This window comes from Rhinoderma darwinii, chromosome 4 (assembly GCF_050947455.1).
Source record: "Rhinoderma darwinii isolate aRhiDar2 chromosome 4, aRhiDar2.hap1, whole genome shotgun sequence".
In the NCBI taxonomy this organism is placed as follows: Eukaryota; Metazoa; Chordata; class Amphibia; order Anura; family Rhinodermatidae; genus Rhinoderma; species Rhinoderma darwinii.
The window spans coordinates 147,650,189-147,673,384 of record NC_134690.1 but is presented as its reverse complement, the minus strand read 5'-3'; the positions used below and the strand labels follow the sequence as shown (position 1 = coordinate 147,673,384).

The 23,196-nt window shown below is 45.4% G+C and overlaps 1 protein-coding gene across 1 annotated transcript in view; it reads left to right on the top strand.

Moving 5' to 3' along the window:
* Positions 1–14,816: 14,816 nt before the first annotated feature.
* The window catches only part of CCDC39 (coiled-coil domain 39 molecular ruler complex subunit), an 80,846-nt gene continuing 72,466 nt past the window's right edge, over positions 14,817–23,196 (top strand). Inside the window, exons 1-2 of the mRNA XM_075861667.1 lie at positions 14,817–15,165; positions 18,875–18,994. Of these exons, the coding sequence (XP_075717782.1) occupies positions 15,076–15,165; positions 18,875–18,994 (210 nt within the window). The 5' untranslated portion in view covers positions 14,817–15,075. The remainder of the gene's footprint in view (positions 15,166–18,874; positions 18,995–23,196) is intronic.

Genomic DNA, 23,196 nt, shown 5'->3' with positions numbered 1-23,196 from the left:
TAGTCTCAAAAAAGCCTTCACTTCAGCCTCGATCCTCCATCATCCTGACAAATCTCAGCAGTTTTCTTTGGAGGTGGGCGCCTCTTCTGTTGGTGCAGGTGCACTTCTGTTCCAGAGGAGCTCCAAAGGAAAGGCAGTAGTATGTGGCTACTACTCAAGACTTTTTTCTTCAGCAGAGCGCAATTACTCCATTGGGGATCGGGAGCTACGGGCCATCAAATTGGCTCTGGAGGAGTGGAGACATCTGCTAGAGGGCACAACTCACCCCATCCTGATCTACACCGGCCACAAGAACCTCACCTACTTTCAGTCCGCTCAATGACTAAATCCCCGTCAAGCCAGGTGGTCGCTGCTCTTCACCCGTTTCCAATTTGTGCTCCACTACTGTCCCGCTGACAAGAATGTGAGGGCCGATGCCCTGTCCAGGTCATTTGAGATGGATGACATGGTGGAGTCCCTTCAAAGTATCATAGACCCGTCCTGCATTGCCACTGCCAATCCGTTGCAGGTTAGAGTCATCCCTCCGGGGAGGAATTTTGTTCTGTTGGCAGACAGGAGAAGAATTCTCCGATGGGGACACAGTTCTAAACTGGCTGGGAACCCTGGTGTTCGTAAAACCCGAGACCTGATTGCTTGTCACTTCCGGTGGCCCACGCTACCCAAGGATTTTGTGGACTTTGTCTCTTCTTGCACGGTGTGTGCTTCTAACAAGGTTACTCACTCCAAGCCTGCCGGCCTGCTTCAACCTCTGCCTGTACCCAATGCACCCTGGCAGCACATTGCGATGGACTTAGTCACTGACCTTCCTCCCTCAGCAGGATGCAACACTGTCTGGGTGGTGGTGGACCGGTTCTCAAAGATGGCGCATTTTATCCCGCTGACCGGCCTACCTTCTGCTCCTCGACTGGCGAGTCTCTTCATTCAGCACATCTTTCGCCTGCATGGCTTGCCCCTTCACATTGTGTCCGATCGGGGGGTTCAGTTTACCTCGAAATTCTGGAAGACCCTCTGTAAACTCCTGGATGTGAGATTGGACTTTTCCTTAGCCTATCACCCCCAGTCCAATGGGCAAGTCGAGAGGATCAACCAGATCATGGAGAATTATCTCCGTCACTTCATCTCCTTACAGCATGATAACTGGGTACAGCTTCTTCCATGGGCCGAGTTCTCGTACAACAACCACACAAGCGTGTCCACCACTTCCACTCTGTTTTACATTGTGTACAGTCAACATCCTAGAGTCCCTCTTCCAGTGTCTACTACTTCTCAGGTACCCAATGCTGACTCTGCATTTGGGGACTGTCTGCAAATCTGGCAACAGACCCGGTCCTCTATTTTGCTGGCAGTCGATCGCATTAAGCAAAAAGCTGATACAAAAAGAAGAGAGCCGCCTCAGTATCTTCCGGGTACCAAAGTCTGGCTGTCCTCACGGAACATTCATTTGAAGGTGCCTTCATACAAGTTTGCTCCCAGGTTCCTCGGTCCTTTTGAGATTCTGCAACAGATTAACCCTGTCTCCTATAAACTGTGGCTGCCTCCTACCCTCAGAATCCCCAACACCTTTCATGTGTCCCTCCTGAAACCAGTGGTCCTGAACCGCTACAGCAAGACTTCCTGTTCCACAATTGCTCCCAGCGTTTCTTCTGATGTGTTCGAGGTGAGGGAGATCCTGGACTGCAAGAGGGTAGGAGGAAGGACTTTCTATTTGGTGGGCTGGAGAGGGTTTGGTCCTGAGGAGAGGTCCTGGGAGCCGGAGGAGAACCTCGATGCATCTGCTCTCGTTAAGAAGTTCCTCTCTCGCTCTGGTCCCAAGAAGATGGGTCGTAAGAGGGGGCATACTATAGCATCCATGGCCACAGGCCGTCGGGTCTACTCACCTCCTGACGCCCGCAGCCATGGATCTGTGAGCGCTGGTCCTCATCTCCTTCCTAGGAGACGCCAGCACTCCCTTCCGATCTGGTCCGCTCCTAAAGGGCCAGCGCGCACACATGAAGACAATCATCATCATCAACTCACATGATTTCCTGGACTATAAGAAGGCCCCAACCCTTCTGATCCTTGCCTGAGCGGTGTTAGTATATCCCAAGTCTGTCTTGCAAATGGTCCCTTGGTGTTTCCCGTTCCAGTTGTTACCCGTGCCCTGTTACCTGTTCCTGTATCCCGTGCTGTGTCCTTGTTCCTACTAGTTGGAGTCGTGTCCAATGCACCTGCTGTTGTCTGACACGTTCAGTGGGATTCACCACGTCTGGCGCAACCTGTGGCACCTGATGTCATCCGCCACGTCTGGCATTACCTGCTGCACCCACCTCGATCCGTGCCAGAGCTGCGGCCACTGTTTGGACTATCCAGGTACCCTTGTGTGGGACTTTGTATTGCTGGGGTTCCCTGTTGTTTGGCCAACTGCCTCCCTGCTACGGCGGTGCGGCCTAGTGGATCCACATACCCACAAACCGTAACAGAGGCATTATACTGTATGGGGCTACTATGGGGGCATTATACTTTATGGGGGGCATTATACTCTGTGGGGGCAGCTATGAGGGGCATTATACTGTATGGAGGAATTTATGAGGGGCATTATACTGTATGGGGTCTGATATGGGGGGCATTATACTGTATGGGGGCATTAAACTATGTGGGGGGTAGCTATGGGAGCATTATACTGTGTGGGGGCAGCTACGGGGAGCATTTTACTGTATGGGGGCAGTTATGGGGAGCATTATACTTTATGGGGGCAGCTACGGGGAGCATTATACCGTATGGGGGCAGCTACGGGGGGCATTATACTATGTGGGGGCGGCTATAGGGGGAATTATACTGGGGGGGCTGTTTGGCAAGGCGGTTGGCCATAGGCATGGCAGGGGTCTTGTGGTGTTGGGGAGGGGTAGGGGGGCCCAAGCTGAATTCTTGCATCAGGGCCCATGAGCCATTAGCTACGCCCCTGACTCCTAGATTAATTCCTCAAGGGGTGTAGTTTCCTAAATGGAGTCACTTTTGGGGAGTTTTCGCTGTTCTGTTCCCTCAGGGGTTTTGCAAATGCGATATGGTGCCGATAAACTAATCCAGCAAAATCTGTGCTCCAAAAGCCAAATGGCGCGCCTTCCCTTCTAAGCCTTGCCGTGTGCCCAAACAGCAGTTTATGAATTCACTGAAGTGATAAATGAGTAAAATGTATAACTTTTATTTCATAGCTATCTAAAAACAGGGGTACAATCACCACTGAGGGCTTTTCACAGCGGTGATTGTACCCCTGTTTTTAGATAGCTATGAAATAAAAGTTATACATTTTACTCATTTATCACTTCAGTGAATTTACAATTTTTCATATTTGTGGGAGCACAATATATATCGTTTAAATACAGTGAATTATTACAAACAGCAGTTTATGACCACATATGGGGTATTTATATAATCTGAAGAAGTTGCTTTACAAATGTTGGGGGGCTTTTTCTTTTTTATTCCTTGTGGAAATTGATTTTGTTTTTAGCTAATACGACATCTTATTGGAAAAATGTAAAAAAAAAATATTTTCACGTCCAAATTCTAATAAAATCTATGAAACACCTGTGGTGTCAAGATGCTCACTACACCCCTAGATTAATTCCTTGTGGGGAGCATTTTCCAAAATGGGGTCTTTTTTGGGGTGTTTCCTTTGTTTTGGCATTACAAGATCTCTTCAAACCTGACATGGTGCCTAAAATATATTCTAATAAAAAGAAGGCCCCAAAATCCTCTAGGTGCTCCTTTGCTTATGAGGCCTGTGCTTCAGTCCATCAGCACACTAGGCCAACGTGTGGGATATTTCTAAAAACTCCAGAATCTGGGCAGTAAATATTGAGTTGTGTTTCTCTCGTAAAACCTTCTGTGTTACAGAAAAAAATGAATTAAAAATGAATTTCTGCCAAAAATTGCAATTTGTAAATATCACCTCTACATAGCTTTAATTCTTGTGACATGCCTACAACGTTAAGAAACGTTCTAAATGCTGTTTTTAATATTTTCAGGGGTGCAATTTTAAAAATGGGGTGATTTATGGGGGGTATGTATTGTATGGGCCTCTCAAAGCCACTTCAGAACTGAACTGGTACCTGAAAAAATAGCCTTTTGAAACTTTCTTGAAAATGTGAGAAATTTCTGCTAAAGTTCTAAGCCTTGTAACGTCCTAAAAAATAAAAGGATGTTTAAAAAACGATGCCAATCTAAAGTAGACATAAGGGCTCATTTACACGAGCGTGATATACGTCCATGCAACGCGCGTTATTTTCACTCGCGTCGCACAGACCTATAATAGTCTATGGGGCCGTGCAGACAGGTACGTGATTTTCACGCAGCGTGAGTCCGCTGCGAAAAACTCACGACCTGTTCTATATTTGTGCGCTGTTCGCACATCACGCACCCATTGAAGTCAATGGGTGCGTGAAAACCACACATGTCACACGGAAGCACTTCCGTGCGAACAGCGTGATTCGTGCAACAGCAGTGAAAAGGATGAATGAAAACAGAAAAGCACCACGAGTGTCATAATCACACAGCCGCGCATCATACGCTGATGACACACGGAGCTGTTAAGTGCCTTTTGCGCACGCAAAACGCAGCGTGTAAACCCGGCCTTAGTGAAATGTTAAATAGCAACTATTTTGTGTGGTATTACTATTTGTCTTAGGCCTTATTCACAAGAACGTGTTATACGTCCGTGCTACACGCGTGATTTTCACGCGCTTCGCACTGACCTATGTTAGTGAATGCGGCCATTCAGACTGTCAGTGAATTTCACGCAGCGTATGTGCGCTGCGTGAGACTCACGACATGTCCTATACTTGCCCGTGTTTCGCGCAGCACGCACCCATTGAAGTCAATAGGTGCGTGCAAATCGCGCGCGGCACACGGAAGCACTTCCGGGTGCCGCGCGTGATGTGCGCTACAGTATTAAAATAAATAAATTAAAACAGAAAAGCACCTCGTGCTTTTCTGTTTTTAAACATAAAAACAGAGTGTCATCATGATGCCGGCTGTGCGAAAATCACGCAGCCACGCACCATATGCTGATGCCACACGGACCTTTTGCGCGCAAAAAACGGACAAGTCCGTGTGAATAAGTCCTTACAAGCAGATACATTTTAATTGATAAAAATGCTAATTTTGATGTTTTTCACAATTAAATACTGAATGTATCAATCCAAATTTTACCAGTAACATAACGTCTAATGTGTCATGAGAAAACAGTCTCAGAATCACTTGGATAGGTGAAAGCATTCCAAAGATATTACCACATAAAGTGAGATATATCAGATTTGAAAAATAAGGCTCTGTCAGGAAGGTCAAAAGTGTCCACAGCGGGAAGGGGTTAAGAGCCATAACGTTTTATTTTCCCACCGATCTAGCTGTATGAGGGCTTATTTTTTGCGGGATGACTTGTAGCTTTTATTTGGGATACTTTATTTGGGATACTTTTTGATCGCTTTTTATCGCATTTCTTGGAAGGCAGGATGAATAGAAAACAGCAAGCCTGCCATTGTTTTCTATTTTTTACAGCATTCAGCTTGCTGGTTAAATAAAGTAATAGTTTTATAGTTGGGGTAGTTACGGACACAGTGACACCAAATATGTGTAGCTTTTTAGTTTTTTTTTTATAATAAAGCATTTTGTAAGGGGAAAAAGTGGGTTTTTCATTTTTTTTTGTTACTTGGGATTTTTATTTATGTATTATAAACTTTTTTTTTCTTTTAGTCCCCCTAGGGGACCTTACTATGTGATATTTTGATCTTTAATAATACACTGCAATACTTCTGTATTGCAGGGTATTATGCCTGTCAGTGTAAAACTGACAGGAATTTATTAGGCCATGCCTTTGGCAGGGCCTAATAAGCATTCACTAAGGGCAGACATGGGGGTCTTTGTTAGGCCTCTGGCTGCCATCAAAACCATCAGCACCATCAGTGCCGATGGGGTGAGAGAGGGAGACCTCTCCCTCTAAAACCACTTAGATACCACGGTCGCTGTTGTCCATATTGTAGCTGAGTTGTTGTGGTTCCTAAACGCTTCCACCATGCAGTAATACCATTCACAGTTGATCGCAGAATATGTAGGAGGGAAGAAATTTTAAGAACTGACTTGTTGCAACGGTGGCATCCTTTTACAGGACCACGCTGGAATTCAGTGAGCTCTTTAGAACGACCCATTCTATCACAAATATTTGTAAAGGCAGACTGCATGGCTAGGTATTTGATTTTATATACCTGTGGTAATGGGACTGAATGAAGCACCTGAATTTAATGATTAACCGCTTCCCGCCGCAGCCATTTTTCGAATTTTCCTACCAAAAGCCATAATTTTTTTCTTTTTCCATCAATATTGCCATGTGAGGGCTGTTTTTTTTGCGGGACGAGTTATAGATTTTCACAGCACCATTTACTGTACCATATATTGTAGTGGGAAACTGTAAAAAAAAAATATTTGTGGGGTGGAATAGGAAAAAAATGGCGTTTCCTCAAACTTTTGAGAGGTTTTGTTTTTACAGCGTTCCCCGTGCGGTGAAAACGGCAGTTAACTTTATTCTGTGGGTCAATACGATAAGGGTATGTTCACACGAGGTCATTACGTCCGTAATTGACGGACGTATTTCGGCCGCAAGTACCGGACCGAACACAGTGCAGGAAGCCGGGCTCCTAGCATCATAGTTATGTACGACGCTAGGAGTCCCTGCCACGCTGCCGGACAACTGTCCCGTACTGTAATCATGTTTTCAGTGCGGCAGCCAAGTTCTGTTTTCAGCGCCGGCCGCATCACATCATCCTGACAGCGCACACTTGTCAGGACTCAGGAGCGGGGCAATGACTGTAGTATCACACAGTCGCAGCCCCACTCTCATACATTCATGTGTTACAATACTGAGCTGTGCGCCCGCACAGCTAAGTATCAAAATACATGAAATAACGGTATCAAACCGTTTGGGGATGCAGAGTATTGAAGTTTCAATGCATCGTGCATCTCTCTCTCTCTCTATATATATATAGAGTGAAGGAAATAAGTATTTGATCCCTTGCTGATTTTGTAAGTTTGCCCACTGTCAAAGACATGAATTTTTAGGCTAGGTTAATTTTACCAGTGAGAGATAGATTATATTAAAAAAAAAACCTGAAAATCACATTGTCAAATCGCCAATCTTACAGCGCCAGCCACGCAGGACCAGCATTGACTAAAGTGCCTGAGGAAGGTCAAGGTTTTGGTCAAGGTCACTGGCTACAAATAAATAAATTATTACTTGGATAAATAATTCCATATTGGTGTGCATAGTACTTCTTTTCTCTATAGTTCCATAGTTAGTACGGCTGAAAAAAAGACACATGTCCATCAAGTTCAACCAAGGGATGGGAAAAGGGAAGGAAACAATTTCTACACATAGGAGCTAATACTTTTTTGTTCTGGGAAATTATCTAACCCTTTTATAAAGCCATGTACTGTCCCTGCTGTGACCAGCTCCTGCGGTAGACTATTCCATAGATTCACAGTTCTCACAGTAAAGAAGGCTTGTCGCCTCTGCAGGTTGAGCCTTTTTTTCTCCAGACGGAGGGAGTGCCCCCTTGTTTTTTTGAGGGGGTTTTACATGGAACAGGATTTCACCATATTTTTTGTATGTGCCATTAATATATTTATAGAAATTAATCATGTCCCCCCTTACTCTTCTTTTTTCAAGGCTAAATAGGTTTAATTCTTTTCATCTTTCCTCATAACTTATATTCTCCATGCCCCTAATTAGATTCGTTGCTCTTCTTTGTATTTTTTCCAACTCCAGGGCATCCTTTCTATGAACTGGAGCCCATAACTGAACTGCATATTCTAGATGAGGCCTCACTAATGCTTTGTAAAGTGGCAATATTACATCCCTGTCCCGCGAGTCCATGCCTCTTTTAATACATGACAATATCCTGCTGGCCTTCGATGCAGCTGATTGACATTGCATGCTGTTATTTAATTTATGATTTACAAGTACACCCAGATCCTTCTCAACAAGTGAATCCCCCAGCGTAGCTCCCCCTAGGACATATGATGCATGCAGGTTGTTGGTACCCAGCTGCATAACTTTACATTTATCTACATTAAACGTCATTTGCCAACTGGATGCCCAAACACTTAGTATAGGTTTGCACTAAATTGTATACAGCTCCCAGCATGGCCCAAACAATGGTAAGGATAGACTGGGAGTTGCTGTTTCACAAAACAAAACCATACCACCCATCATCTCGCTGCAGATCCTAGAGTGCTACAGTACAGATTAGAGGCAGAATAAACATTTACATTAAGTGATTCACCAGTGACGTCAGATTCTAGTTCTTGTTCTCTTTTCTTCCCCATCCGGTCCAGACCTCTATGATGACTTCTTCCGGCCACAGCCCATTTCTGCAGTTTGCCGCTCAGATGCCTTCAGCTTCTCAATTTTCAAAAATTTCTGCACCTATAAACGAAGATAAAGTTCTCATGGTGCCATACACTGTGCCCCTAAATATAAAGCGCCATACACTGTGTCCCATACACAGACCGTGTCCTACATAGTTCCCCCTGTTGATAGTGACCCCCACATACAGCCCCCTGTACATAGTGCTGCACGTATAGCCACCCCTGTAGATAGTGCCCACATATAGCCCCCCTGCAGATAGTGCCCACATATAGCCCCCCCGTAGATAGTGCCCCACATGTAGTCCACCCCTGTAGATAGCGCCCCACCTATAGCCCCCTGTATATAGTGCCCCACATATAGCTCCCCCTGTATATAGTGCCCCACATATAGGCCACCCCTGTAGATAGTGCTCCACATATAGCCCACCCCTGTATAGTGTCCAACATATAGCCCACCTGTAAAGGGTTTACCAGACACAGGTTCTGTGTCGACGCCCGGGGTTAATCAGCCTTCATCAGCTCCAAGGTCTGCTAGAGTGACGCGATCTGTTACCACTCAGGCGCGCAGGCTGAGGAGAGGGAGAACCTAGCACAGCCTGGCCTGACGATTCTAGCTCCCACCCTTGGTCTATTTATACCCTCACTTGCAGCATGTTCCTTGTCTGTGATTATCTGGTTTCCTGGCTCTGCGTTTCCTGCTATTTACCTGATTGACCGCTGTTACTTTGACCCTGGCTTGACTTACTATTCTTCTGCTTTGATTTTGATACTACGTACTCTCCTGGTTTGACTCGGCTTGTTCACTACTCCTGTTGCTCACGGTGTTTCCGTCGGAACTGCCCAGCTTCCCCCTTGCTTCTGTGTGCCCTTGTCTTGTGTTATCTGTCTTGTGTTTTCTGTCTTGCACTTATTGAGCGTAGGGACCGTCGCCCAGTTGTACACCGTCACTTAGGACGGGCAGTGCAAGTAGGCAGGGACTGAGTTGCGGGCAGATTAGGGCTCACCTGTCCGTCTCTCTACCCCGTTTCATTACACCACCCCTCTAGATAGTGCCTCACATATAGCTCCCCCTATAGTGCTCCACATATAGCCCACCCCTGTATATAGCCCCCCTGTAGATAGAGCCGACCCCTGTATAGTGTCCAACATGTAGCCCACCCCTGTATATAGTGTCTTACATATAGCGCCCCCTATAGTGCTCCACATATAGCCCACCCCTGTATATAGCCTCCCCCTGTAGATAGAGCCCCCCCTGTAGATAATGCCACTCACATTTTTAATAGGATATAAAATGTAACATAATCACCTTAATCCCGTTCCCGCGCCGTCCGGTGGCAATGCAGACCTGCTCTCTTCTGAGCAGGTCTGCTGGGGTTGAACGACGGAAGCGTCGCGATGACATTATCCCGACGCTTGCGTCGTTGAAAGGCGCTGATTGACAGGGCAAGTCATTCTGCCCTGCCAATCGGTGCCTTTCATAGACACAAGAGGCGCGATGATGTCATCGCACCGCTTGCATCTATGAAAGGCGTTGATTGGCAGGGCAGAATGACTTGCCCTGTCAATCTGCGCCTTTTAACCACGCAAGCGGCACAAAGAAGTAATCGCGCCGCTTGCATTGTTGAATGACGCAGGTACAATTAATATGCAGAGGGGGTGCGGCAGCTGGTTTCAGAGGTGCCGCCGCCCCCTCAGAGAGGCAGCAGGCCACCGTCATGGACGGTGCGGCACTGGCACCCCCCGCCTTCCCTCTTAGTTGCACCCGGGGCACATGCCCACCTGCCCCCACCTAGCTACGCCCCTGTGGTAGGTACTAACCGCTGCATACTGGGAACACACCACACAACCTGCCATTTTGGAGATACTCTGATCCAGTCATCTACCAATCACAACTAAGTCGCTAAGATACTTACACCTTCAAATATTCCTGCTTGCAACACATCAACTTTAAGAACTGACTGTTCACTTGCGGCCTAATATTAACCATCCCTTGACAGGTGCTACTGTAACAAGATAATTAATATTATTCACTGCATCTATCACTGGTAGGCTATGTTCACAGATGCGTCTGGCTATTCTGTTGTTCTGCTCTGTTAAAGGAGCAGAACAAGGGAATAACGGAAGCAACGGTTCTGTTGCACGACGGAGACGGCGGCCGACAGAACCCATTGACTTTAATAGGTTGCATGCTGTTGTATTGTCACCGGTAAGCTCGGCCGGATCTGAATCGTAGGCCCCTAGCGGAGCTTCCAACGCAGATGTGAACTAATCCGCATTAATGATACGGCTGAATGGTGTACATTGTAATAGTTTTTTTTTTAAAACGTCTGCAAAATTAGTAAGGTTCTGTTCACACTGCCGCTAGAGTCAGCATGCAGATCCATCAAAAGGACAGACGCCAAGATGGAACCCGACCAACACCATTGTAAGTCAATGGGGTGTGTTGGGCGCAGTTGGTATCTGTTTCATGATGTATCCGGCAATGCGTTTTGGTTTCCAAAACCTAGCCTAAAATGCTATTGTATATATACCCTAAAATGCCCCCTGAAAATATACAATTAGTCCCTAAAAAATGGATTTTCATAGAATGATAATTCCAAAATGGTGAATACATTTTTATGATTCTTAAGGCTTTTTTCACACAGACTTGAGATACAGACTGTATGTAGGCCGAGATCACCGGACCGAACACAGTTCAGGGAGGCGGGCTCCTAGCATCATAATTATCCATGGTGCTAGGAGTCCCTGCCTCCCAGCAGGAATACTGTCATGTTTTCAGTGCGGCACTGTATTCCCACGGGGAGCAAGAAATCCTAGCATCATAGATTACTATGATGCTAGAAGCCTGGCTCCCTGAACTGTTTGGTCCAGGAATCACGGCCGACATACGGTCCGTATCTCATGGACCGAACACATCCGTGTGAATAATGCCTAAAGGGAACCTGTCGGTGACTTTATGCTACCCTCTCTGATTTCTGCGGTCTGATAGCTTAGTGATTTTTGTGAACTTACATTTAGAATGTTGCAGCGCTCGCCTTGTGCTGGGAGGAAGGAGTCTGGCGTATTAATGAGCTGCTGCCGCTGTGCATAGCAAGACATTTGTAAATTATCGGCGGCTGGGTGGGGGAGCATCTCATGAAAACGCCAGACTACTTCCTCCCAGCATAATGCGAGCACTGCAACGTTCTAAACGTAAGTTAACAAAAAACACTAAACTATCAGACATAAGTGACAGACCGCTGAAATCAGAGAGGGTAGCATAGTCACTGACAGGCTCCCTTTAAAGAGAACCTTTCACCTCCCCATACATGTGCAGCGGAGTGCAGCATGTAATGGGAAGGGCTGCACAAACCCTGGGGCACTTTACATTTTTTTTCTACCTCCCTCCGTTATTTAGATATCGGTGCCGTTATATTTGGCGCCCGATATTTAAATAACCCCCTGAACGGTCAATGGGGCGTGTACTGGCAAGGGGGCGTGTTACTATGGCTGTGACACTGTCCAATCAGATATGGACAGTGCCACAGCAAGAGCGAGGAGAGTGTGCGATTGCAGTCTTTTCACCCGAACTGGCAAGGGGGTGTGTCACTGCTATGGACAGTGTAAGAGCTGTGGAGAGGAGAGCGCTCTCATCTCTTCAGTTCTCTTCGAGAGATCAGTCTTGTACTTTGTCTGCCGAACTGCTACGGACAGTATAAGAGCTGGGGATCCCCCCCCCCTTGCCAGTTCGGCAGACAATACAAGACTGATCTCTCACAAGAGCTGAAGAGATGAGAGCGCACTTTCCTTTCCACAGCTTACACTGTCTGCAGCAGTGACACGCACCATTGCCTGTTCGGCAGAAGACTGATCTTGAAAGCTGAAGAGTGAGAGCGTGTGCACGCACATTCTCACCTCGCTCTTGCTGTAACAGTGTCCATATCTGATTGGACAGTGTCACAGCCATAGTAACACGCCCCCTTGCCAGTACACGCCCCATTGACTGTTCAGGGGTTTATTTAAATATCGGCCGCCAAATATAACGGCACCGATATCTAAATAACGGAGGGAGGTAGAAGAAAATGTAAAGTGTCCCAGGGTTTGTGCAGCCCTGCCCATTACATGCTGCACTCAGCTGCACATGTATGGGGAGGTGAAAGGTTCTCTTTAAGCGAGGATTCCAATGACTGAATATCTGAGAGGTGGGAACCCCACCATTTGGGAGTACTGGACCAACAGGGAGCATTGCAGAGGAGTCAGTCACATATGTGAGCAGACTCTTCCCCCTTCTTCTCCCCTTGGCAGATGAGTTCTAAGGAGAACTGATGAAAAAGTGACCCGTCTTAACCCCTTAACGACATGCCACGTACATGTACATGACAGCCGTTAAGAGGAAGTATGGAACGGGCTCACGGGCTAAACTCGCTCCTTAGGCCTCATGCACACGAACGTATTTTTTTCCTCCCGTAAATACTGGCGTAAATACGGGTCCTTGGTCACACGTATTCGACCCGTATTGCACCAGTATTTACGGACCCGTGCCCGTAAATACGGGTCCGGTGTCACCAGTATTCCACCCATATTTACGGCCACGTTTTCGCTGCAAAATTGCACTGCACTAATCGGCAGCCCCTTCTCTCTATCAGTTCAGGATGGAGAGAAGGGACAGCCCTTTCCGCAGAAAAAGTAAAAGAAATTCATACTTACCCCGCCGTTGTCTTGGTGACGCGTCCCTCTTTCGACATCCAGCCCGACCTCCCTGGATGACGCGCCAGTCCATGTGACCGCTGCAGCCTGTGATTGGCTGCAGCGGTCACATGGGCTGAAACGTCATCCCAGGAGGCCGGACTGGAGGAAGAAGCAGGGAGTTCTGGGTAAGTATGAACGTCTTTTTTTTTTACAGGTTGATGTATATTGTGATCGGTAGTCACTGTTCAGGGTACTGAAAGAGTTACTGCCGATCGTTTAACTCTTTCAGCACCCTGGACAGTGACTATTTACTGACGTCGCATAGCAACGCTCCCGTAATTACGGGTGCACACACGTAGTCACCCGTAATTACGGGAGCCCCATAGACTTCTATGGGCTGCCCGTGCCGTAATTACAGCCTGAAATAGGACATGTTCTATGTTTTTCAACGGCACGGGCACCTTCCCGTAAGCATACGGGGAGCTACCCGTAGCCAATAGAAGTCCATGGGCCCGTAAAAATGTGCCGTAATTACGGCCCGTAATTCCAGGCGTTTTTACGTTCGTGTGCATGGGGACTTACTATGTAGGTGACAGCTGTGTACTACAGCCGACACCTCACTGCAACGGGCGGAATTAAAGATCTCTTTGATTAAATGGGCGGAATAAAAGTGATCTTTAATTCCACCCGAAATGTCGTGGTCAATCGCGACTGCTGCATTTAAAGCGTTAGAATCAGGGTGGCGGCACCCTCTGACGTGCCATTGGCCCCTCCAAGATGCGATCGCAGTGTGCTGATGTCCTAATGAAGGTCCCCAGGTCTACGATCTTTGTACAGCAGACTGTCAGTATATAGTGATATAATGATGGCTGGTTCCAATGATGCAATCGATCCAATCATGACTGGTTCAAATCCCCTAGGGGAACTAATAAAAAAAAAGGTAAAAAAAAACAGTTAAAAAAGGTTTTTTCAATGATCCAAAAAAAAGTATTAAAAGTTTAAAACATTTTTTTTTTCCCTTAACATAATTGGTATCGCTGCATCCATAAGGCTATGTTTACACGGTTAACAAAATACGGCTGAAAATATGGAGCGGTTTTCTAGGCAAAACAGCTCCTGATTTTCAGCCGTTTTTTAATCAAACTAGCGTTTTTTACGGCCGTTTGTGGAACTGCTTTTCTATTGAGTCAATGAAAAACGGCTCAAGAAGTGACATGCACTTCTTTTTACATGCCGTCTTTTTACGCACCGTTTTTTGAAAATGAGGCGTAAAAAAACGCCCGGTTAGAACAGAAAGCCGTATTTCCCATTGAAATCAACGGGCAGATGTTTGTAAGCGTTCTGCTTCCGATTATTCAGCCGTTTTTCGGGACGTTTACGGCCCGAAAAACGGCTGAAAATAGCCGTGTGAACATACTACACGATAGTGTTATTTATCCCGCTCAGTGAACTCCCTAAAAAAAAAGCCGAAATTGCTTCTTTTCTCACCGTCCAGTATGCGGTACAATAAATGGTGCCATAAAAAACTACAACTTGTCCTGCAAAAAACAAGCCCTCATACGGCTGTCGATGAAAAAATAAAAAGGTTATGGCTTTTGGAAGGCAGGGAGGAAAAAAAAATCGAAAATAAAAAAACAAAGATTGTCCTTGAGGGGTTAATTGTTTATTGCTGGAATACCTTTTTAAGTACAAACAAGTCCTGAAAGGGTTAAGTCCCTTTGTCCTGAAAGGGTTAATAAGAATAATGTAATAATGAATGATTTGCGGGCTTTGCCCTCTCTCTGTGGAGACCGGTGATCTCCACCACGCAGCGGTCAGTAGTAACCGGTAACGCTGGGAGCCGCGATGGGTGTGAGAGAGGCCGGCGGCCAATAACGACCTCCTGTTTCCTGGAGACCGGGCCGGTTGCTAGGGGCGCTAAGCACAACACACGGCAGCCCGGAGGAGAGGCCTGAGCTGTCTCCCGATCACACCCGCTGCCTTCTCACCGCGCCCTGCTATCAGCTGCTCGGGAAAATGAGCCGGGACGTTCTGGCGGAGCTGCACTGGGCCGAGGGCTTTGCCATTCCCGTGGCCAATTCCGAGAATAAAGCTCTGGAGGATGAGGTAAGGACGGACATGTGTGCCCGCGTCGTATTGTCCTGCAGTGTATGTGTGTGTGTGTATTCGCAGATACAAGTGGAGATTATATATATATATATATATATATATATATATATACACAAATAATCTCCTCTATCTGTGAATAACTCACACGCAGGTCATGCTGGGAGTTGTAGTTCACCTGTATTCTGTATTCGGGAACCTTGTCAGATGTCACATTATAGAATGAAAGGGGGAGGGGGGCTGCTGACTGGAGCCCCTAGTAGTAAAGCCAAGCTGGAGATCTATTGGCTTCCGCTGAAAATAACTGACGCCCACTGATGGGCACCTGGTAGTGATTCTCTGCAGGGAAAGCTCACAATTAGGCCTTATTTACACGAGCGTATTTTACGTCCATGATACACGCGTGAAAATCACGCGCGTCACACGGACATATGCTAGTCTATGGGGACCGTTCAGACATTCCGTGTTTTTCAGGCAGCGTGTGTCCGCTGCGTGAAACTCACAGCATGTCCTATACTTTAGCGTTTTTCACGCATCACGCACCCATTGAAGTCAATGGGTGTGTGAAAATTGTGCACAGCACACGGACGGACTTCCGTGTGCCGCGCGTGATTCGCGCTATAGTTGTTGAAGAAATGAAGGGAAAAATAAAACCTCCTTCATTTCTGTTTCTAAACATCAAAACCGCGTGTCATAACGATGCCATACGCGCAAAAAACATGCAGCCACGCACCAAACCACACGGAACTGCAACGCGCAAAAAAACGCTGCGTTTTTTGCACGCGCAAAATGCACACATTCTTGTGAATTTCGCCTTACTAAGCAGACCCCCCCTCCCCCCCCCCCCCCCACACAAACAACCACCGACCAGTGCCCACAATCTCTGCCAGGTTTGCCCAAGCTGGCTGCATAGTCACCATTTTTCCAAGGCGGTCCGATAGTTTTCAGCGCAACAACACAAACTATGATACAGTAGTGACAATGATGGGTGTCCTGACCAGTGGTCATTTTGTTTTAGTACATGAATTATTATTAACCCCTTGTTGTCACAGACTTTTTTTTACATTTTTTTTAAAAAAAAAATCGTTTTTCCTCCCCGCTTTCTAAAAGGCATATTTTTATTTTTCTGTCAACATAACCGTATCAGGGCTTGTTGTTTGCTGGACCAGATGTCATTTTAAATGCCACTGTTTATTGCACTATATAATGTAACTGGAAAAAACTCTTTGTGGGGTGGAATAGAAATAAACCTGTGAATCCTCCTTTTTGTTTTTGGGGTTTTGTTTTTACAGCCGTCATCGAGCAGTAAAAACGACATGTTCTCTTTAGGGTATGTTCACACGAGGGCGTCCGTTACGGCTGAAATTACGGGGATGTTTCAGCCTGAAAACATCCCCGTAATTTCAGCCGTACCGGCATGTGCAGGCGCTTGAACGCCGCGTCAATTACGGGCGTAATTAGCGCTGCTATTCATTGGAGTCAATGAATAACGGCTCCAATTACGGCCAAAGAAGTGACAGGTCACTTCTTTGACGCGGGCGTCCCTTTACGCGCCGTCATTTGACAGCGGCACGTAAATATACGCCTCGTGTGAACAGACAAACGTCTGCCCATTGCTTTCAATGGGCAGATGTTTGTCAGCGCTATTGAGGCGCTATTTTCGGACGTAATTCGGGGCAAAAACGCCCGAATTACGTCCGTAAATAGGCCGTGTGAACATACCCTTATTCTGCGGATTACGGCGATACCAAATGTGCATGGTTTTTTTGTGACTTACTACTTTTACAAAACAGAAACGATTTATTTTGCATCGCCGTATTCTTAGGGCCATAACTTTTTTATTTTTTTAGTCACTGGAGTGGTTTTTAGGGCTCTTCTTTTGCTGGGTAAGCTGTAGTTTTTATAGGTATTATTTTTGGGTAAATTTTTTATCACTTTTTGGGAGCCAAGGTGACTATAAACCAGCTATACATTTCTATCATTTATTTTCTTTACGTTGTTCACCCTGTGGGTTAAATAATGTTAGATTGTAATAGTTCGGACTTTTACGGACAGGGCAGTGCCATTTATGTTTATTTATTTTTCTGCTGGTTCCTTCTTGGAATCTATATGTGGTTTGCCTGTACTCAGCACATCTATGTGAATGAAAGGGAATCCCTTCTCACATAAAACGTCCCCTGCGCTATCTGTAGGGGAATCCCCCAACAATGCTGCAGGAGAAATAACGTATTACTCTCTGCCCAGTGAAATAAATGGGCCTCATGAGGGGAGCGCTCCCCCTCTAAATCCAGATGCCATTCAACAGCTTTCCATTTGCTCTCCCACAATGCACTGGCGCCTGGTAACTGGCAGAAAAATATGTCATTTCCTTTGTCGTTTTCTTCCAGGACAGACCTGGACCAATCCAACCCAGGTCTAGGAGCCAGCAATGATGCACCCTTAAGAGATGCTGTTTTTTCTTTTCTTTCAGATCAGTTAGAAGAGGGGCATAAAGGAATTATTTTAGGCTCTGTTCACATCATGTCTGAGCCTTCTGTCAGACGTGTATATTGGAAGTATTGCCTGACATATATCTCTGACATATTCTACTGTATAAGCATACAGTGGCATATGTTACCCTTAGGCCCCGGGCGCAGCCGTCCGCATTATAAAGTATGGGAGCACGGTCCGTAAAATAAAAAAGTAGGACATGTGCTATTTTTTACGGAAGGTTTCTATGGCACGGACACCTTCCCATAAATCCAGGAAGGTGTCCGTCGTCCACAGAAATAAATGAATCCGTAATTACGGATGAATTCTTTTGTCGTTTGCATGAGGCTTTAGGCCCACATGTTAAAAAAACATGCAAGATTTCTCTGCCTAGAAAAGTGTAGTAAATTACGCAGTTCTATAGTCAATTAAGCTGTTCTTGTAGATAGTGCCCCCTGTAGATTGACATACAGCCCCCCTGTAGTGCCCCCTCTCCCTTGTAGACAGTACTATACAGCACCCCCTTGTAGATAGCGCCCCCTACCTCCCCCTCGTAGATAGTGCCATGGCGCCCCCCAAAGAAATAAAACAAAAAACACATTATACTCACCTAGGCCCTCGTTCCCGCAACAAACGGAGCTGTTCCAAAGAATGAACACCGACAGGATCCTTGCGTAGGCCGGCGTGATCCAGTAACGTCATCACGCCGGCCTGCGCAGTGATGCTGACACTGCGCCTGGTAGGCTGCGGGCCGAACACGGCCTGTAGCCTAGTAAATGGCAGAGCAGGGAGATATATCGCCCTGCTTTGCCAAAGTGTTCAATTAATATTGAATGTGGCGTCGCTACCGCTGTACCACCTGTAATGGCTGCTAGTGAAGACACTGGGCATGGGGAGGCCATGCCAGCAGGCGTCACAAGCCCCCTCATTCCGCGGGCCCTGTAGTAGCCGTTATGGCTGCTACAGCGGTAGTTACGCCACTGGGCTGATGGGTGATTGAAGCCCTATGTATACACTTGACGTGTGCGCTAGGAGCCTCTGCCGGCATACATCTAAACGTAGGGCTCAATGGCAGTGTGAGCAGCGCCTTAGCTGTTTGGTCCAATCTGAATCAGGGAACAAAAATGCCCAACAAATGCACTGCAACGAAATGTGTGAGATTTTTCCCTGCACCCTACAATAGTCACAGCAATGTCCCTTTTTTCTCCCAGCAGTCACAACAATATTATATTTCTTTTAGTTACAAAGAAAACAGAAGGAGAAGATGAGTTTGTCAAACCTGATAAAAGAAATGGAAGATCGAATTCAAGCAATGGCCGACCACCTTAGAAATGTCAGACAAGAGCTGAACTATACACAGGTAACGGAGCAAGTCATATCCAGTAGACAAAAGGTGTATTAAAGGGGTATTTCCCTCTTATAATGTTATGATGGGTTGGGGTCAGACCTCTGGGACCCTCCTTGCGGATCCTGAGAACAAAGGGGCCAAGGTCCCATTGGCATTTCCCCTGCCTAGTGGTGCTCCCAGTCACCCGCTATGCTGGGAACTGCAGCACTGCTCTAGTGATGCTGTGCAGGGAAATACTGTGAAGAAGCTGCACTGTTTTACTAACTAGCCTGATCATTTTGAGAAGTCATTACATAGTATTATCCTATTATAATTCTGCTTCATTTATTCTTTCTTTCTTTTTTTAATCCTCTGTGTACTACATTTTACACATGTAAGCAAATGTATTTGTATTCTAGTATATCTATCATAGAGTAGAGGAGAAAGTGTAAGAAATATGGATATTATAGATGTCCTTGGACATCACTAAGGGTATGTTCACACACACTATTAACGGATGTAATTCAGGCGTTTTTTGCCCCGAATTACGTCCGAAATAGCGGCTCAATAGCGTCGGCAAACATCTGCCCATTCGTTTGAATGGGTCTTACGATGTTCTGTGCACACGGTCATTTTTTTTATGCCCCGCTGTCAAAAGGCGGGGCGTAAAAAAGACGCCCGCGTCAAAGAAGTGCCTGTCACTTCTTCAGACGTAAATGGAGCCGTTTTCATGGACTCCATAGAAAAACAGCTCCATTTAACGTCCGTAATGGACGCAGCAAAAAGCGCCTCAACATGCCATGACGGCTGAAATTACGGTGCTGTTTTCTCCTGAAAACAGCCCCGTAATTTCAGCCGTTACGGACGCTGGCGTGTGAACATACCCTAAGAATGAAGTTCTCCAGCTCGTGAATGAACTAGCCTCCAGGACTCGTAGCTCTCGAAGTAGCATTGCGCATAGTACAAGTATTTCTTGTATAATTAATAACTTTCTCTACATGTTTTCCTAATAAAACTTCATGAGCCAGGAGAGAATCCCTGCCACTATTACATGCCTTTCTCACTCTCAAATATGGCAGCATGTAAACGTCATGTAACTAAGATAATAATAGAGTGCGACTCGAAATATACAGACGGGAAGATATCGCTAAATCTGCCATATATTTAATTAAAAGGGTTATCCAGGATGTATCAATAGATGACCCATCCTTAGGCCATCAAAAGCACGGCTACGTCTTCATTGTGTGGGTAGGCCATCAATTTTAAATCTTGGATGATCCGTTTAACCGTTTGTACCCTGTTGTGTAAATAGACCCATCATTACTGCAGCAGTGTGTGTGTACGAATCTTCACATTCTGTCTTCTCTCTCCCAAATTCACAGCGATTGCTCCTTATGACAGGCAAACTATTTGCGTCAATAGGGGCCACATTTACAAATCTTTGTAATGCCGTATTAAAATGAAGCTCCAGCCTGGAGCCACTTTAATATTATAAAGCAATTCCTTTACAAATGGGAGCAATCAAATAATAACCCTCAGACTACAAACTGAAGGCACCGTCCGCAGACTACAAGCGCTGTTTATAGTAGCCTGTATCCTATAGTGGACTGTTTATAGTGCCTGTATCCTATAGTGGACTGTTTATAGAGCCTGTATCCTATAGTGGACTGTTTATAGAGCCTGTATCCTATAGTGGACTGTTTATAGAGCCTGTATCCTAAAGTGGACTGTTTATAGAGCCTGTATCCCATAGTGGACTGTTTATAGAGCCTGTATCCTATAGTGGACTGTTTATAGAGCCTGTATCCCATAGTGGACTGTTTATAGAGCCTGTATCCCATAGTGGACTGTTTATAGAGCCTGTATCCCATAGTGGACTGTTTATAGAGCCTGTATCCCATAGTGGACTGTTTATAGAGCCTGTATCCTATTGTGGACTGTTTATAGAGCCTGTATCCTATTGTGGACTGTTTATAGAGCCTGTATCCCATAGTGGACTGTTTATAGAGCCTGTATCCCATAGTGGACTGTTTATAGAGCCTGTATCCCATAGTGGACTGTTTATAGAGCCTGTATCCTATAGTGGACTGTTTATAGAGCCTGTATCCTATAGTGGACTGTTTATAGAGCCTGTATCCTATAGTGGACTGTTTATAGAGCCTGTATCCTATAGTGGACTGTTTATAGAGCCTGCTTTAATGTGTTCTGAACATTTCGGTAATATAGGCTGCTGTTTTCCGCTGTTGGCACCTGCGGGTCAGTGTTGAGAAATATGAAATTCTGCTCTGCTATTTTATAACTGAGATTCCCTCACCTGATCGATTCTGTTAATAACATATTACTGATATTATTTAAAATAAGACGTTATTTTAAATATATTTCTTTATTTCAGGTGCAATATGGGAAATACCATACGCACATTTTTTCAGACCTGAAGTTACATAGTTACATAGTTACATAGTTACATAGTTAGTACGGCTGAAAAAAGACACATGTCCATCAAGTTCAACCAAGGGAAGGGAAAAGGGAAGGAAAAATTTCTACACATAGGAGCTAATATTTTTTTGTTCTAGGAAATTATCTAACCCTTTTTTAAAGCCATCTACTGTCCCTGCTGTGACCAGCTCCTGCGGTAGGCTATTCCATAAATTCACAGTTCTCACTGTAAAGAAGCCTTGTCGCCTCTGCAGCTTGAACCTTTTTTTCTCCAGACGGAGGGAGTGCCCCCTTGTTTTTTGAGGGGGTTTTACAAGGAACAGGATTTCACCATATTTTTTGTATGTGCCATTAATATATTTATATAAGTTAATCATGTCCCCCCTTAGTCGTCTTTTCTCAAGGCTAAATAGGTTTAATTCTTTCAATCTTTCCTCATAACTTAAATTCTCCATGCCCCTTATTAGCTTCGTTGCTCTTCTTTGTATTTTTTCCAACTCCAGGGCATCCTTTCTATGAACTGGAGCCCAGAACTGAACTGCATATTCTAGATGAGGCCTCACTAATGCTTTGTAAAGTGGCATTATTACATCCCTGTCCCGCGAGTCCATGCCTCTTTTAATACACGACAATATCCTGCTGGCCTTTGAAGCAGCTGATTGACACTGCATGCTGTTATTGAGTTTATGATTTACAAGTACACCCAGATCCTTCTCAACAAGTGAATCCGCCAGTGTAGCGCCCCCTAGGACATATGATGCATGCAGGTTGTTGGTACCAAGATGCATAACTTTACATTTATCTACATTAAACTTCATTTGCCAAGTGGACGCCCAAACACTTAGTTTGTTTAAATCTGCCTGTAATTCATGAACATCTTCCATAGTCTGAACTATATTACATAGCTTGGTGTCATCTGCAAAAATAGAAATAGTGCTATTAATCCCTTCCTCTATATCATTAATAAATAAGTTGAATAATAGTGGTCCCAGCACTGAACCCTGGGGTACACCACTTATAACCGGGGACCATTCAGAGAAGGAATCATTGACCACAACCCTCTGGATACGGTCCTTGAGCCAATTCTCAATCCAATTACAAACTATATTTTCTAAACCTATAGTCCTTAATTTACCCATTAGGCGTCTATGGGGGACAGTGTCAAATGCCTTTGCAAAGTCCAAAAACACTAAATCCACAGCGGCCCCTCTGTCTAGACTTCTGCTCACCTCTTCATAAAAACAGATTAGGTTAGTTTGACAACTTCTGTCCTTAGTAAAACCGTGCTGGCTGTCACTTATAATGCTATTTATTGTCACATAATCCTGTATATAGTCCCTCAATAGCCCCTCAAACATTTTCCCCACGATGGATGTTAAGCTTACTGGTCTATAATTACCCGGGGAAGACCTAGAGCCCTTTTTGAAAATAGGCACCACATTTGCCCTGCGCCAGTCCCTTGGCACTATACCAGTCACTAGAGATTCTCTGAATATTATGAAAAGGGGGACAGAAATAACTGAACTAAGCTCTTTAAGAATTCTAGGGTGTAACCCATCTGGTCCCGGAGCCTTGTGCACATTTATTTTATTTAATTTAGCTTGGACCATCTCTACATTCATCCAATTCAGTATATCAACTGATATATTAACAGCACTGGCACCGGCTACATCAGCTGCTCTTTCTTCTGTTGTATATACAGAGCTAAAGAACCCATTTAGTAACTCTGCCTTCTCTTGATCCCCTGTGATCAACTCCCCATTACCATTATCTAGGGGTCCTACATGTTCAGACCTTGG